The sequence below is a fragment of the Lepisosteus oculatus genome, chromosome 7 (genome assembly GCF_040954835.1).
Source record: "Lepisosteus oculatus isolate fLepOcu1 chromosome 7, fLepOcu1.hap2, whole genome shotgun sequence".
NCBI lineage: Eukaryota > Metazoa > Chordata > Actinopteri > Semionotiformes > Lepisosteidae > Lepisosteus > Lepisosteus oculatus.
Genome location: NC_090702.1, coordinates 24,267,216 through 24,282,435, shown reverse-complemented (window position 1 = coordinate 24,282,435; position 15,220 = coordinate 24,267,216). Strand labels below are relative to the sequence as shown.

Sequence of the window (15,220 nt, the reverse complement as noted above, 5' to 3'; positions counted from 1 at the left end):
TCATTGGGTACATCACAAACCACAAAGAACAGGAAATGAAATGAGCATGAAATAAAATAAAAGAAGCATATACAGCACAGTACAATGCTAGCTACTTACATGAGCTCAAAACTGAGGGCATTAGACTGCCATTATTAGAATTCATTACAGCAGTGGATAGAATGGAAAAGTTATCGCTTTCTTAGCCAGCTCTTATTCAATAATATTATGTCAAGCAGGAAAGTTATAGAAGAATGAAACATTCACACTTGTCCTTCTCCAAGTGCATTTTACTGTGGTCTCTCCCTTACAGTGAGGCCCTGCTACTTTTCAAAATGAGGGAAACAATCCTGGCTACAACGTCAATATAATCAAGTTCATTTGTAGATGAAAAATGCACAGTTTTATTTTTTAGATCTGTTCTATCATCTACCGCTCATTTCTTTCAGCTGCAAACTTACTTTGCAGTAAATGACAAGATATACTTCCAATCTCAGGCAAGTGAAGCCTGACTGTCACAGCCAGGCATCATCATCAGACAGGAGCGAAAGCCTGAGGATGCTATCATGCACACTAATACTGACAGGCTTGGGAAAGCTTCAAACAGTATCCTGTGTACCCTCATCCGGCAGCAAACGGGTTGATATACAGTATATTTTTTTTAAATGAAGCTATATAGCAACTGTCAACCCATTAGGATAAAACGTGTGCGATGTGTATGCAATTTTTGTCTGAAAGGCACTGATATTACGATCTGAGAAGATTCAGAAAATTAGGTTTTTAAAAGCATAGAATAGCAGAAAACATTCCGACAAGGTTTTCTAAACTTGGTTTCACTGAATACAACACCTTTAACAAACTGAGTAGCACAAACTGCTCAGACCTTTTCTATTTATATGTAATCTGCAGCTTTGGTCTCATTAAATCTTGTGTAATGAACTCAGCTGGTCATTGTGCATGCAACACATGAGTGTCTAATTTAGAAAGAACATACTTAGGGGATGGGATAGAGTCATGGCAAGCAAACACTTTTTTGCTTTAAACAATTCTTTCAGTAGTGCTGTTTCTGATGTTCCCTATTAAAATATTTGATACTGACAAGTATCACTTCAAATGGAAACAATCATAATAAAACACATTAATTACAATGATAAGATCTACCAATACACTGCAGCAGCACAGGTGCATAAATTGATTCTGCAAATAATATGAAATACACATCACTTTCTACTGAACTTAATAAGCAGAACATAATTCTGCTTAAAATGGATAAAATGGATAAATCCATAAAATGGATAAAAATGGACAAGGTTTGTTATCATAGAAAAAAGCGTTCAGAAGCTGCATGCAATAACACAAAAAATCCATTGAAATTTGTACCTGTTGTTAAACAGTAAGTATTAATGTAACGTGTAGCACTTGTAGTACTAAAAAGCATTTATCCTATTAGCTTAGCTGAGAAAGAGCAAACATATCAAATCAATTTGCTCCTTATGGGTGACAAGGTAGATCACATCCAGCATACTCTCCCTCTGACAGATCAGCAAGAAATACAGTACAGTACAATGAAATGATAAAAATGTCAGGAGAGCACTCTGTCAGGAAACACGTTATTTACAAAACATAAAATTCAATAAGTGCTGCAAGGAGCTGGGGGAGACAGCAGGGTGCTTTATAACATACGTTCTCAGACTAGCAGAGCACTGTAAATACAGGAAGCTGCAGACAAAATGAGCAGAGACAGAACTGTAGTAGGGATATGAGACTGCCATTTGTCAGGACAACTTGGCAACTTGACTCAGAAGGAAGCCAGTGAAGGCAGTCATGCCAGTCACACAACACAAAGACATGTCACAAGGATAACAACAGTAGGCTGATATACAAAACACAGGAAGTTGAAGAGCTGAGGGCAATTGTAGACACCATTGCAGAAAATAAAAAAAAACAGCAGGTCTGAGCAGTACACAGCTAAAGTGGACAAATTAATAACTTAGCAGAGCCACCAGGCAGTAGTGGAATGTGCCCCCTGCCAGAGAGTATGAATACAGTCAACAAGTGCTGTGGTCTTCTCGAAACTTGATGCCACAGGAAGATTTTGCAAAATACACTTTGCAAAGACCTTTCAGATATACCTGGGATCTTTTCAGTGTCATTTCATTGACAGAGTCCTCCCATCCATTTTCTAACTGCTTTATCACACCTGGGGTCATGGGGGAGCCGGAGCCTATCTCGGCAAGCAGTGGGGTACACCCCAGAACTGATGCCAGTCCATTGCAGGGCAAACACAGATACAAACACACACTCTCACACCAGGGCCAGTGTTCCCAGAAGCCAACTAATCTACCAGTATGTTTTTGGACTGTGGGCGGAAACAGGAGCATAAAAGGGAAAGCCCGCTTTTTCATGGGGAGTACATACAGTACAAACTTCATGTCAAGAATCCAAATAAGCACAAACATAGAGACAGGCCTACTGGGATTAGACTTCACTATCAGGACAGATCATAAGACATTGATCTCACTGCCAGGATCAATGACTGCTGAACAATTTACCATGCGAATTCTAAGAGTCAGATTAAGATTATGATTCCAAGATTCTGTTACACAATTATACATGCCTGAGTCATGAAAATATTTAACAGCAGTAGATGCACTATTGTGGCACTACCACAAAGAGCTGCAACAACAGAAATAAAACAGATAAACATTGCGTTTCAAGCGCTCAAAAACTGTATTAGGCATGTTTTGCAACATATACCAGCAACAAAAACAATGTATGTACTGTAGATAAGGGAATATCAACTCAATCAAACTGCTGAAAAAAATAGACTGAGAAACCTGGCGTATGAAGAGAATGGGATTTCCAACTCCCTTTCTCCGGTATTAGGCAGAAAACAAAATTGACACACATATGGTAGAGAAAGGTGTTTCCAGAGCTGATGTGACCAGCCATGCTTAACAGGATTCACCAAGGCCATCAGGGAATGAATGCATTGTAGCAGCTCAAGAGACCATATGGTATCCGAGTACTGCAAGACAGATATGTGAACTAGAGGAAAGGTGTGCTCAGAAATCAGAAATAAGAGCAGAGCCCTTGAAGATGACAGCATCTCCATCAAGACAATGGCAGCATGCTGCTACAGACACTTTCCGCTGGAGGAATGTAAATGAGTGTTATTGGAATTTTTTTGAGTATACTGTATATCCTCATGTCATCAACAACTGTAGAAAGACAGGAAGCTGTTTTCACCAGGTATGGCCTTCCAGAAACACTGATTACAAATGACGGCCCGCAGTTCACATCTTGTGAATTCCTGGACCTCGCAAAAGAGGTTGACTACACAACAAGCAGGCCTCGGTATCCTTACTCCAGCAGTGAGGTTGATTAGTTTTGTTATAATATGTTCCTGCTGTTCTGTAAAGCTGTGGGTGTTGGAAAGCAAAATAAGCATAAGTTGGATCTGGAAAGCAGGATTGCATTCTGGTCAGTGCTGCTCCCTCAGCTCTTGGGTCATGGGTTCAAGTCTAGGTGGGGATTCCTGCTATGTGGAATTTGTATGTTACCCCCTGTATCCCTGTGGGTTTTCTGTTGGTCTTCCAGCTTCCTCTCACCTACACCTCCCTGGCTGTATGTCAATGCTGTGGTGTGAACACTGACAAAGTAGGTACTCAGGGGACTATAAATCCTTGAATATGTTAAAGCCGACAGATGCCACTTAACAGGAGATGGCACTTGTCAATAACATTGATTGCAAAACACAATTCACCCTGTTCACTGACACTGAGAAATACACAAGAAAATCTGAAGTACTGACATTCTCCATATATTTTAGATAAGATAACCTTTATATAAACTACAGTTTGTACTGTATGCCTGGTAGAGGAAGTATTATATGCCAAGGAAATTACATGTAATAAAGGGATTTTAATCCACCGAATTTCAACCAGAAATTGTCACCTTTTCACATCTTTGTCAGCACTTGATTTGTGTAAGTCAAATGCCTCCACAGTACAAACTTTATTTATTGATACATGTATTGATATTAGTAAATAGCTCTTAACAAAGTTAGGACATGCAAAAGCAAGCATCATGGAAATTCAAAAAATATTTTTTTTTGGTGGGGTTATATGTTTTGTGGGTGATAGAGGGACGTTCAATTAAACGACAGCTGTTTGAGAAACATGGCATCCTGTTTAATCTTTATGCTCCTTTGTTTCTTAACATAAACATTCCTTACTTGAGAATGTTTTTTACTGCTTATACGCAACTATCATATCTTTTTGTGAATCGATTTTTTCCTCATCCAGTGTTTCTGACAAAGAGCTGCAACAATTGGCACTCAGCAGTCAAACTGTTGAAAGCCAGTACTGTGGGTATGAAATTTGTTCTTAGTATGTTTTACAGTATGTCATATGTTTTCAGCTGGGCTTTGGTGAGGGAAGCACACTGACCCTCGTTATAAATTTAATTAAAATAGGAATTTTTCAATGCATCACTATATGTAGATGTCATGATGTGTTCTAGTTTGAGATTAAAAGTGCTCCTTTCATCGTTTTATAATGTAATAATGTGAGATTTTTGCAACTTTATGGAAAATATAAACTTGGCATGTACAGTAGTTTTATTTAAAACATTTAAAAATACTCATGTGATCCAGGTTATGGAGCATAATCTCTAGAGTATATAAAAAGCACTAACATTTTCTTAATTTAATCTACTGCAATTGCAGTACAGGAGTCACAAACATTTTAGCTATCAAAGTCAGTAGGGTAATCTTTGAATTCACCAGTACTTTTGTTCATGCTGTATGTTTTAGATATGTTAAAATATAGCTGAGAGAGGACACTGTAGGCCTACGACTTTAAAAATTAAGATTTTTAAGCAACAAGGGGGCAGTTGAGATGCATCAAGGTGGCACAGGTTATTGACGTTGGGTACCTTCTCTGTTTCAAAATTGTTACAGTTAAGTTTCAAGGTTTGATAAGATATGCTAACTATAGTAGTACTGTTAATAGGTTACTGTTATTATACTTTTGTTATTGTTGTTATTATTAGGCCATGTTAGTTTCAGCGTGTATAAGATTATAGACTAGACAACATACAGTAAGTACAGACAGTTCTTGATTTTCATGCTTTTCATTTGTTCCATTTTTGGTTTAGTATGCCCCAAGAATATATACCACTTCTTAATTTAGGACAAATAATTTCTGTAATGTGCTTGGTGCAGCAAACAACAGGCAATTGGACCAAATATATACAGTAAGACAAAATCCTGTGCACACCAGTTTGCACGCTGAAATGAAGGACCGACCACGGAGCAATATTTGTCTCAGTGTTCTTCCAGTTACCATTTATCACCGTGACACCATTATCTCACAGTTGCTAAGCAAGTCAATAAAATGTCTGTTGTCTTATTCTGTACCTTATGTTTACTGTATGTTGTGTAACATCGGTAAAGTCCTTAAAACAAAGAAACTGTACAGGGTGGAAAAAAATAAAATGAAATTAAATGTAATGGATTTCTAAATAAAATGTTTTTTAAAGTATAAATAAATAATTTTGTTAATAAAATGTTAAAATTAGTTAAAATTAACAATTTTAGTACCCTAAATAGGCAAAATATATTTGAAATTGTACTTCAAAGACTTCAAAGTAAATAGCATTATTTAAGATGCTTAATTTTCAAATGTGAATGCTGAAGTACTGTTGGATGAAAAACTGTGCCTATTGGAGGATGTGGAAGTCTGCTTAGCAGTGTCTGGTTTTCATAAACCAACAAGTGAGAGCTGCCTGCCTGGAACCACTATTTCAAAGACAGGTTTGCTGGACTAAAAACTTAGATGCTTCTGTAATATCCAATATTTGTCATATCTTTTTATGCAACACAACAGAAAAACTGTATTACAGTCTAGTACATTTAATTATAAGCAGATTACTGAATACCTTCTTCTGAGACAATTGTGTAATCATAAATGGACAATGACATGTTTATATCACACGCTACTTAAAAAGAAGCCTCTCATTGCCATCACCTGATGAGAGGACAGTTAGAGCTGCTTGAGCGTACACATCTGAAAACAGAGAGCCCAGGCACACATCTGAGTGTGGGTTTCACCCTGATGCAGCTATCCGGTGAAAACATACAGTACATGAATGGAATGTACTTGCACTGCACTACAGAGCTTGCAGAGTGTTGCCTCTACAGCCCAGAAGAGAAAAGCAAAAGCAAAGCACATCTTAAACACCCAAATCCTACCTGGTATGCTCTGCCTGCGGACAGCCAGCGCTCCATCAGGAGGTTTGGATGGGTTGGATGGCTTGGTGTATGGCCCTTCATCTGCAGGCGAGACAACGTTTTCAGTATGTCTTTAGGGGTACAATGTATGAGGTAAGCAATACAAGTCATTCTTATTTTTTACATAATTTCTGGAACTAAAAAAGGACTTACAGTATATGGTATTAACACATCCTCTTTAGAAAAAATAAAACAGGATGATTTTATAACAAAACCAAGAAGAGTATGCCCATCCACAACTCAGTCCATCAGTTTTTAATTTCTTTGAAATTAAAACTGCTTAAAATCACTAAAAATAACACGTGAGGCATCTTAGGATAAATAATTTAACAGGCTTCTTTACTTCAAGGAGAAAAATCAAATTTAAATACCATGGTGTTTTGCACTGCAACAGTCATAGGATGTAAAACATTTGGTAACACCATATTTATTTGAATAACACCTTTGATTAAAACTTTTTGAACTTTTAAAGGCTTATACTGAAGTTATAATACTGAAGAAATATAGTGTTGGACTTAATATTTATACTTATTTATAACACTTTTACCCACACTGAGCTTCACAATTAGTTCACACCTAATGCTAAAAGCTCAACAACTGACCCTGCTTTTGCAGGTAGACAGGAAGAACGATTACTCCCACATTGCACTGGATGACCAGTTTCTAAAGGATTTTTTGTTTTTTATTAGGATGGTCTTTTTAATTGTCAAGAGCAAATCTCTACTGCACAAAAATGAGTGTGGAGAACCCAAGAGGGACACTTACGAACGACGCACAAAAGCATTTAAGGTTCCCTGGACATGAAAGTGTACAACTGGAACAAATTAGCCTGCCATGTATTTCAATAAATTTTCACTGGGATGGAGATTGAGTCAAATAAACAGGTTAGTATTGTGATGAGTAATCCAAATTCAAGACTTAATCTTATACACATCCCACCATAATCCATAGCCTAAAAGTTATTCAAAACCTCAAAGACTTTAGACAGTATCAGGAGTTGAAAAGGATTAAAATTTGCTGCCAATTGAATGATGAAAAAGTACATCCTTGAATATTAAGAATGATGTTATTATTTAGTTCTGCATCATTGCCAGATAAAAAGTATAAAGTATTTGTGCTTGTGTAATAAATGCATAAATCTGATAATAATTACATTGTTTTTTTTCTTTGGGACTTGCTGAATCACATTTCTTTCTCTATAGCTATTTAAATCTGCATCTGGATGAGTAAAGAGGTGCTGTACATACTGTATTTGATGCTGGTTTTCTCTTGATGGATATTTGAACACATTTTAAGTTATCCAGAGCAGTAGTACAAAAAAGAGAGAGAGACACTCCACTCTTCACTGCCCTCGATCAGAAACATAACGATGTGCTGAAGGCTCTGTCTTGTGCCTGACGAGCAATTAGCCGATCACTGGGATCAAAGCATAGTGGGTCGGGAGGTATTGTAGGAGTGAAGAGAGATGGCTGCTCAGTCTCTACCCATCTTGATGAGACTTTGTCCTGAAGCTTCTCCGTCACCTTCAGGAGTCGGACGATTTACAGCCCTGCTCCTTGGCGCGAGTTGAGACATTTGTCAGCAGAGATGGAAATGGGTCACTGGGGAGCATTACACTGAGAAAATTAATCAGCCCCTCATCACCGTTCTTAATTCAGATGCAATTGAAATCAATTGATGTTGAAGCAAGAGTCATTTCCAAGCAGTAAATATCTGGACACAGTTCACCCAATGCAGCCCAAGGTCATTCCATGGCAAATCAGGACAGCCTCAAAGCAACTCTACCTCACGTTTTAAGTAAAGATTTCACTTGGGATGCAACAAAATGCAACCAACTGAACCAGTGTTAAAGAGGCCGCACATTCAGATTTTCACCACAAATGTATTATTTTATACAGTATACAATGATGCACTTGAACTAGAGACTTGGTCAGAATTTTATTCTGGTTCTCAATAATTTACTGAATTGAGTTCAATCTTAATGTAATAAAGTAAATATCATTTTATATTAGAATATGACTTAGGGAACGTTCTCTGTGTTTGGGGAAAAAAAAAAGATCAGAAACAGAAAAATTAAATCAGACAAAAATAAAATCAGAACTCACAGTCAACTTCTGTGCAACGCAAATGTCCTTGCATTTAAAATGTGATCTGTGAAATTTGCATTGCAAACCACACTGACACAATATTTGCATATTCTGAACTACAAATAATTTCATTTGTTTTTAAAATTTGGGAAAGCTTCAAAAACATTTCAAACACAATAATTAGCAGAAGTTGTATACAGCTCTTTTAAGCCCCGGTTCATCAGGAGACAATTTGCAATTTATATCCCTGTCAATTTCCTTGCATTGAACTCAATCAGACTAAAATATTCTGCCATTTAAATACATCACCAACTGAGATAACGACAATAAATACCTTGCACAGATGGTAAAAGGCTTGATATACAATTGTAACACAACAGAAAGATTGTATCAGCAAAGTGCATCCTATATAAGTGATACAATGCACTTTGCTTCCTATATTGGCAAACACTTGGTACTTCTTGTCCAGAGCAAAAAACCACAAACACAGATTGTGAACATCCCTCTTTCCTTCACACCAGCTTGGACTGTTGTGTTGGCTAAAAAGTGGCGGACAAGTCACAATTTCAGATCTGGGAAATCTCTCGCTCTGCAACAGTTCTGCTGTTAGCCAACACACCTTCGCACTTACCCGAGGTGATGAATGTTTTCCGCATCCCCCTACCCTCTTTTCAAAATACAGCTTTATGTATTGCCAAAACAGGCTTGGAGTTCAACAGTTTCCACATGTCCAAAAGTCAGCATGGTAGCAGCTTTGCGTCTAAACTGAAAACAATTGCAAAACAACATGCACAGGTCTTGTCTGCAGCCAATTTAAATCAGTCGCCTAAAAAATGAGAAGACTTCACATGTCACTGCCAGTACAGCAAATCTTAAAGCCATCTCAGGCACTGCAGATGATCATTTAATTAAGGGCATTCAAATTCACAAGGCTAAAGTAACGATTACAGTATACTCTGATACTTGAGAGTACATATGGATTTTTGATTTATTATTCACTGAGAAATTGAACGGGCTTGAATATGCATTTCATATTGTATGAGCTACAGTACTTGAATGCTATATCTACCGTGACTTGCAAATGTATTCACCCCCTTTCAAAGCTGTCCCATTTTATCAAGATACTGTAAAAATCATGCTTTCTATACACATTTTGAATATATTATGATTATGATCAAACTGAACAATTCCCTGTGTGAATGAATTCAAATGTATGTAAAACATCACTAACTCAAATATGTTGATTTCATCAATACCATTTGTATTCATACTCTTTGCAATGGTAATACTGTAGGTCAATACTTAAGCAAGATAACTGGAGTAATAACAGCTCTAATTCAAATAGAAGTGAAAAGACCAATTAATTAATGTCCTGAAGCTTTTTCAACTAAACAATTTCAAAACATAGACATACAGTAATTTGAGAGATGTAATGGTACCATTACCTCTGTTTCAGAATGATACTCCAGCAGCACTCAAGATTCAGGAAGAAATAAGTCCCCATTAAGTACATGAGTAGAGCCAACATATGAAACTCTTATGTTTGTCTGACACTCTTGATACATTTCTCTCTGTCAAAACATTAAATCCACAGTACACAGATTCAAAGACGGCAAACGATTAAACCATATGGGTTAATGAAAGGTTTTTAAAAGTACCTCTCGTGTATTTTCTTTAAAAACTGACATGAAAAAGATAGTAAAAAGAACAATATAAAATTGCATCGATTTAAATCACTGCTTTAATTCAAGCACAGTAAGCTCAACTGTATACAAAGCTTGAAAAGAGGAGATTTGTGACAGGTACAAAAAAAGTTACAAGCAATTTCTGTAATAAATCAACCTACACTATTTCAAGGTCTTTTTTTTTTGTGGACTTCATCCGTGGCCTTATTTTAGCAGACGTCATTCCGCTGCAAAAAGAGAACTGAATGCACTTCTCCAGCACCACATGGGACAAGAAGCTTTACAGCAAGACGGCTATTCTCAAGAGCCTCACACTGCACTTTAGTGCATTCAAGCTGATGTGAGTGGAAGCCTTCCAGGTTCCACTTCAGACTGCAATACCACCCGCAAACGCAGCGGCGGTCATTTCGCTGCTGGACACATTCTGCCTCTCATTTCCTGTGGGAAGTGGAGGAATTTGTTGCACATTTTCCTTTTCTGCCAAGACCCAAGAAAACTGCAGGAAGCCCATAAAGCCATCCAAAGATTCTCAATGATCTGCTGACATGGCCTACACACACATACTGTACAGTACAGTACGTGTAATATAAGCTTATATTTATATAAACACACTTATACCTGCATTTGATTTTGGAAGTCTAAAGCGGTGTTGCTGAGCTTTGCAGGTTACTGCTAAGATGCTGTTGCTTTTTTACCCAGTTACATCAGAGCGCACATGGGCTGCTAAAACAGAAGGAAGCTGCAGAGTCCAACGACTACAGTAAATTTGCTAACCCTCCCCAACCAGAACACAGAGGAACCCACATAAAAAATAAACACTTGCATCCAGTTTAAAGCATCCATTTTGTAACTACAATTTGATGCAAACGTTGTATATTCTGAGAAATAAGGAATGCGTGTTTCTTTTTAAAAATGGTTTAACTTGGAAGCTGACCAGTTGGGTTAATTAAGAGATAGTACATAGCAAGGGCTGAAGGTACAGTAAGTCACCAAGTGGTACCTGTCTGTCAATAGCCAGGGATATTAACCCATGTAATTTTTCAGTTTTGGATGATTGCCGTCTCCAGTATTGCTGACTATAAAAATTGCATGCATCATCAGGGAAATGAATTCCTTCAATCACTATAATTCCAAATCTCACCCACAACAACTAAACAGGGGTAATTACTTTCTTTTCTCTCAAACATATCAGAAAATGCTTTGAGCATAATCAAAAGACCTTTCATAAAACAAGAACCAAATAAATGGTTGAACTAGATGAATCGCACTTTATTTATTATAAAATATAATTTGTATCTAAACCAGTACTGGGCATATTCCATCCCAGCAAGTGACAGAATGACTGGAGCTCAAACATTCTCTCCCTTCGTGTGCAGGTAAACCACAGTCACTGCACAGACGTAGGGCGCAAATTCAATTTTCCTCTTTCACTGAATGACAGCTTGCGCTTCTGCAAATAATGTAAAAAATGCAGCTGTTAATAATGCAGAGAAAAGACATCTTACAAATGGTTTTCTATCCCTGGTGGGTTTTCATTACACATGAAAGTCATTTAGTTTTTTTTTCTATCATCACTTCAAGGCAGACACACAGGTCTGAGAAGCCGACTTACAAAGTCAACCAACGAAACACTCGAAAACACTCTGTTCCCTGATTTCCTTCCCAAGTTTTCAGCCTTTTCCGTACTCACCCTCATCATTATGGAAAGCGCTACTGACTCCACACAGGAAAGCCATGGCACTCTCCCTCTAGCAGGTGAGACTGCCCCGCTGTGAATCCAGTCAACACCAGGGCACTAGGAGAGCCCTGCCATAGAGACCAGCTGCTGAACTGCTGTGTATTCCCGACTCCTTGGCAGAATCCCTACAAACCATAGTTTTGTCTGTCCTTTTGCTTAGGAAGGCTGCTCACTGCAGCTGCAGCATACAGCTCGTTCAAGGAAGAACCTGTGGAAGTGCTTGTATGTCCAGTGGAGCAGAACGTTTTTAATTTAGCTCCTAGACTAAGCGGTCAGAAATTTGGCTGAGGCTCCACATTTCCATGGTTGCATTTATAAGAATGCCAGGGTCCCCTGAAGCGATCGCAAAAACGATTCACACAGTGGTTGGGAGAAGCTGAATTCCAGCAGCGCAGGCGCTACAATCAGCTGGCTGCGCACGCTGGTATGAGAAGTATTTCCACAGTCCCTTCAATGGAGCTCAACCTAGGAGTCCGATCAGTTAGCACCACGACATACACTCAGCCCATGTGCATGCATTTCAAATTATATTAATTAAGCAGCTTAAAAAAAAAAGAGAAAACGGAGCCAGTATTTCCCCAGACGAAACACGTTTTCTTCTGAAAACAGAAACCCCAGTGCTGCAGCCTTCAGAAAACACACCAGTGCTGTCAGGCTGTCAGGTCACACTATACCCAGTCATGCATATGACCAAGCTCATTTAGGAAGGAAGAAGTGGAGATGTGAGCTGTTACTCTTGGCTCATCTTACACAGCAGGGGAAAAGAAAACTCTAGATATCTAATGGAACCATGATAAAGTACTCACAAGAAGCTAATTAATGCACTTCCATGTGCCAGCCCTGAGCACAACAGGGGGTTTGTACACTGATAAATGCCTGAATTTTGAATCTCCACCCCTTAAGAAATACACAGTGGTGACGGATAAAAATAGCATTCAAAAAGAGCAAAACACAGATGCACTGCAAATCAGCATGCTGCCAGTGCTTTCTTATTAAACTTTTACCTTTTACTATTGGTCTTTTATTTGAGATCTTATTTTAAAAAAAAAAACTCTTAAAAGACAAATCTCTTAACTTTCCGTGTTTGCTCAATTGCTGTTTTCCTGATTGACGGTGTTTGCTTATCTGAATAAAAAAGATTTCTGTCTTGCAAGAAAGCACCACCGACCAGCAAGAAGTGCAGAACATGAATGCCACACACACTAAAAAGGAAACGATAGTTATGCAAGAGGACTCAGGTTATGTTTTGATTCTATGTCTAACTTGCAATGGCTGAAAAAACAGATATGGGCAGGTCTCAAAATAGCCGTGGTGGGAGGTACCTGATTCTGACAAACGCCAGCATAGGCTGGTGCCATTCAAACCTGACAGTCCTGCCACTTTCACACTGGGAGCGAGAGGAGGTCATCTCCTGTGATTAATACCTCTTGGATTTTACTTTGGCAGCTCAAGCAGTCGCTTCATATTATATTTAGTTGAGAACATCACTATCCTTGGCCTGGAAATGGCAAAAAGCTTTTCCATTAAAACTCATAGAGGTTTACCTTGAGTAATTTGGCAAAGATCAGTTAACCGTATCTCTCTGACTCTATTTTGGCTAATTAAGCATGACAGAAAGACGAGCCTTTGTGGTTACACCAGGAGGAAGACAAACAGGACTTTTGCCGGAAAAGCACACACAATAAACAAATAAATTACGTTGTTAACATTTTGGTTCTACAGTGATTAATAAAAAAAAACTGAAGAGAAACAGCTTTTATGATTCCAGGCAGAGAGCCTCATCAGGTCGAAAAGAGCAGCTTGACATGAAGACACACCATACAGAAAAAGGTATCAGGATTGTGTGGTGTCTTGCCTTGAGTCTCCAAGAGATAGCCAAACTTGGGAATATCACCATGTTGTAGGTGTTCATTTTAAAAGGACTGTATTACTAAGTATGACTACACAAAACAAATTAGAAAAGACTCCACTTCATTCTAGAAGAATTCTATTTGTTATAATGACTGCTTGACAGTCATAGGGGAGGCATACCTGTTTCACTGACCAAACATTTAATTAAATGCTTTGCATTCTTTTCAGTGTCAACCAGGTGTTATGAACGGATAGTGAAGGAAACAATTTCACATCTGTTGTTACAAAACAGCCTTAATAATAATAGCTAACCTGAAACAGGAGGAAGCACATTCCTGCTGCGATACAACATTGTTAACTGTTACATAATTGTGGAAAGTGCTCTGTGGCAAACTGCTTAGAAGAATACTATACATTAGCTATAGAATGACGGAGCTTAAGAGATGACAGTGACAGGGAGAAACATAATGTATACAGTAAGTAAATAAGCTACAATTTTAAATTTTTTCTTCTCTTTCACGACAGTACTGCCAGAGTTAATCCCATCCTATACAACTGTCTGGTGTCTTTAATAAGAATTGAGCAAATGTATTCATTATAGGCTACTTTTTGACCAAGATCCGACAGCATACTTACTTGCTTACTTTCTTTGTAGTGTTCTACAGTGATAGCTACTGAATATGATTTCACACAGCTGTTTCATTATAGAACTTCATGGAGCTCTCAGCTTTGCTTTGAAAAGTTGCTGAGTGACCTTACAATTTCTTGATTCAATTTACAATTATTATTTGTGTTTTACAGGATCATATGGCTCATATCTACAGGCATCAAATCCCTGTGCTTGTCTGCTGCAATATATGCAACATCAGAGAGCAATTGGTGGGTGCAACAATCCAATCCCTGAACTCTTAGAAAAATTAATGATAACAACAAATCCTGGTGCTATGAAAATATAACCACTGTATGGCACGCATCCTTTTTCTATATTTCTCTTTCCCTGAAAACTAACATATCCGCCATAAAATTCCTACCACTACCACCATAAAATTCCAAGACAAAGGACACAAATGGCCAGCAGCCATATCACTCTGCAACTCACAACTGGCAACCCACTGAAGCTCAGCAGGTGTGAGCCTGGTCAGTACCTGGATGGGAGACATCCTGGGAAAAACTAAGGTTGCTCCTGGAAGAGATGTTAGCAGGGCCTGTGGGGGACGCTCACCCAGCAGTCCATGTGGATCCTAATGCCCCAGTACAGTGATGGGGACACTATACTGTAAACAGACGCTGTCTTTAGATGAGTTGTAAAACCGAGGTCCTGACCCTCTGTGGTCATTAAAAATCCCAGGGCATTTCTCGAAAAGAGTAGGAGTGTAACCCCAGAGTCATGGGCAAATTTCCCATTGGCCCTTACCAATCATGGCCTCCTAATAATCCCCATCTATGAATTGTCTTCATCACTCTATTCTCTTCCGCACTGATAGCTGATGTGTGGTGAGTGTTCTGGTGCACTACGGCTGCCGTCGCATCATCCAGGTGGGGCTGCACATTGGTGGTGGTGGAGGGGAGTCCCCATTACCTGTGA

At 38.5% G+C, this 15,220-nt stretch overlaps 1 protein-coding gene across 11 annotated transcripts in view; it reads right to left on the bottom strand.

Annotated features, from left to right (window-relative positions):
- Window positions 1-15,220, bottom strand: part of grip1 (glutamate receptor interacting protein 1) — a 305,230-nt gene that overhangs the window by 79,645 nt on the left and 210,365 nt on the right. For 8 of the 11 annotated variants that reach the window (XM_015352804.2, XM_015352807.2, XM_015352801.2 and 5 more), the window contains one exon: window positions 6,236-6,316. The exons of 2 other annotated variants lie outside the window; for them this stretch is intronic. In XM_015352804.2, the coding sequence (XP_015208290.1) occupies window positions 6,236-6,316 (81 nt within the window). Of the gene's footprint in view, window positions 1-6,235; window positions 6,317-11,736; window positions 12,686-15,220 lie in introns of those variants that run through there. One more of the 11 variants, XM_015352808.2, reaches the window with a different exon arrangement.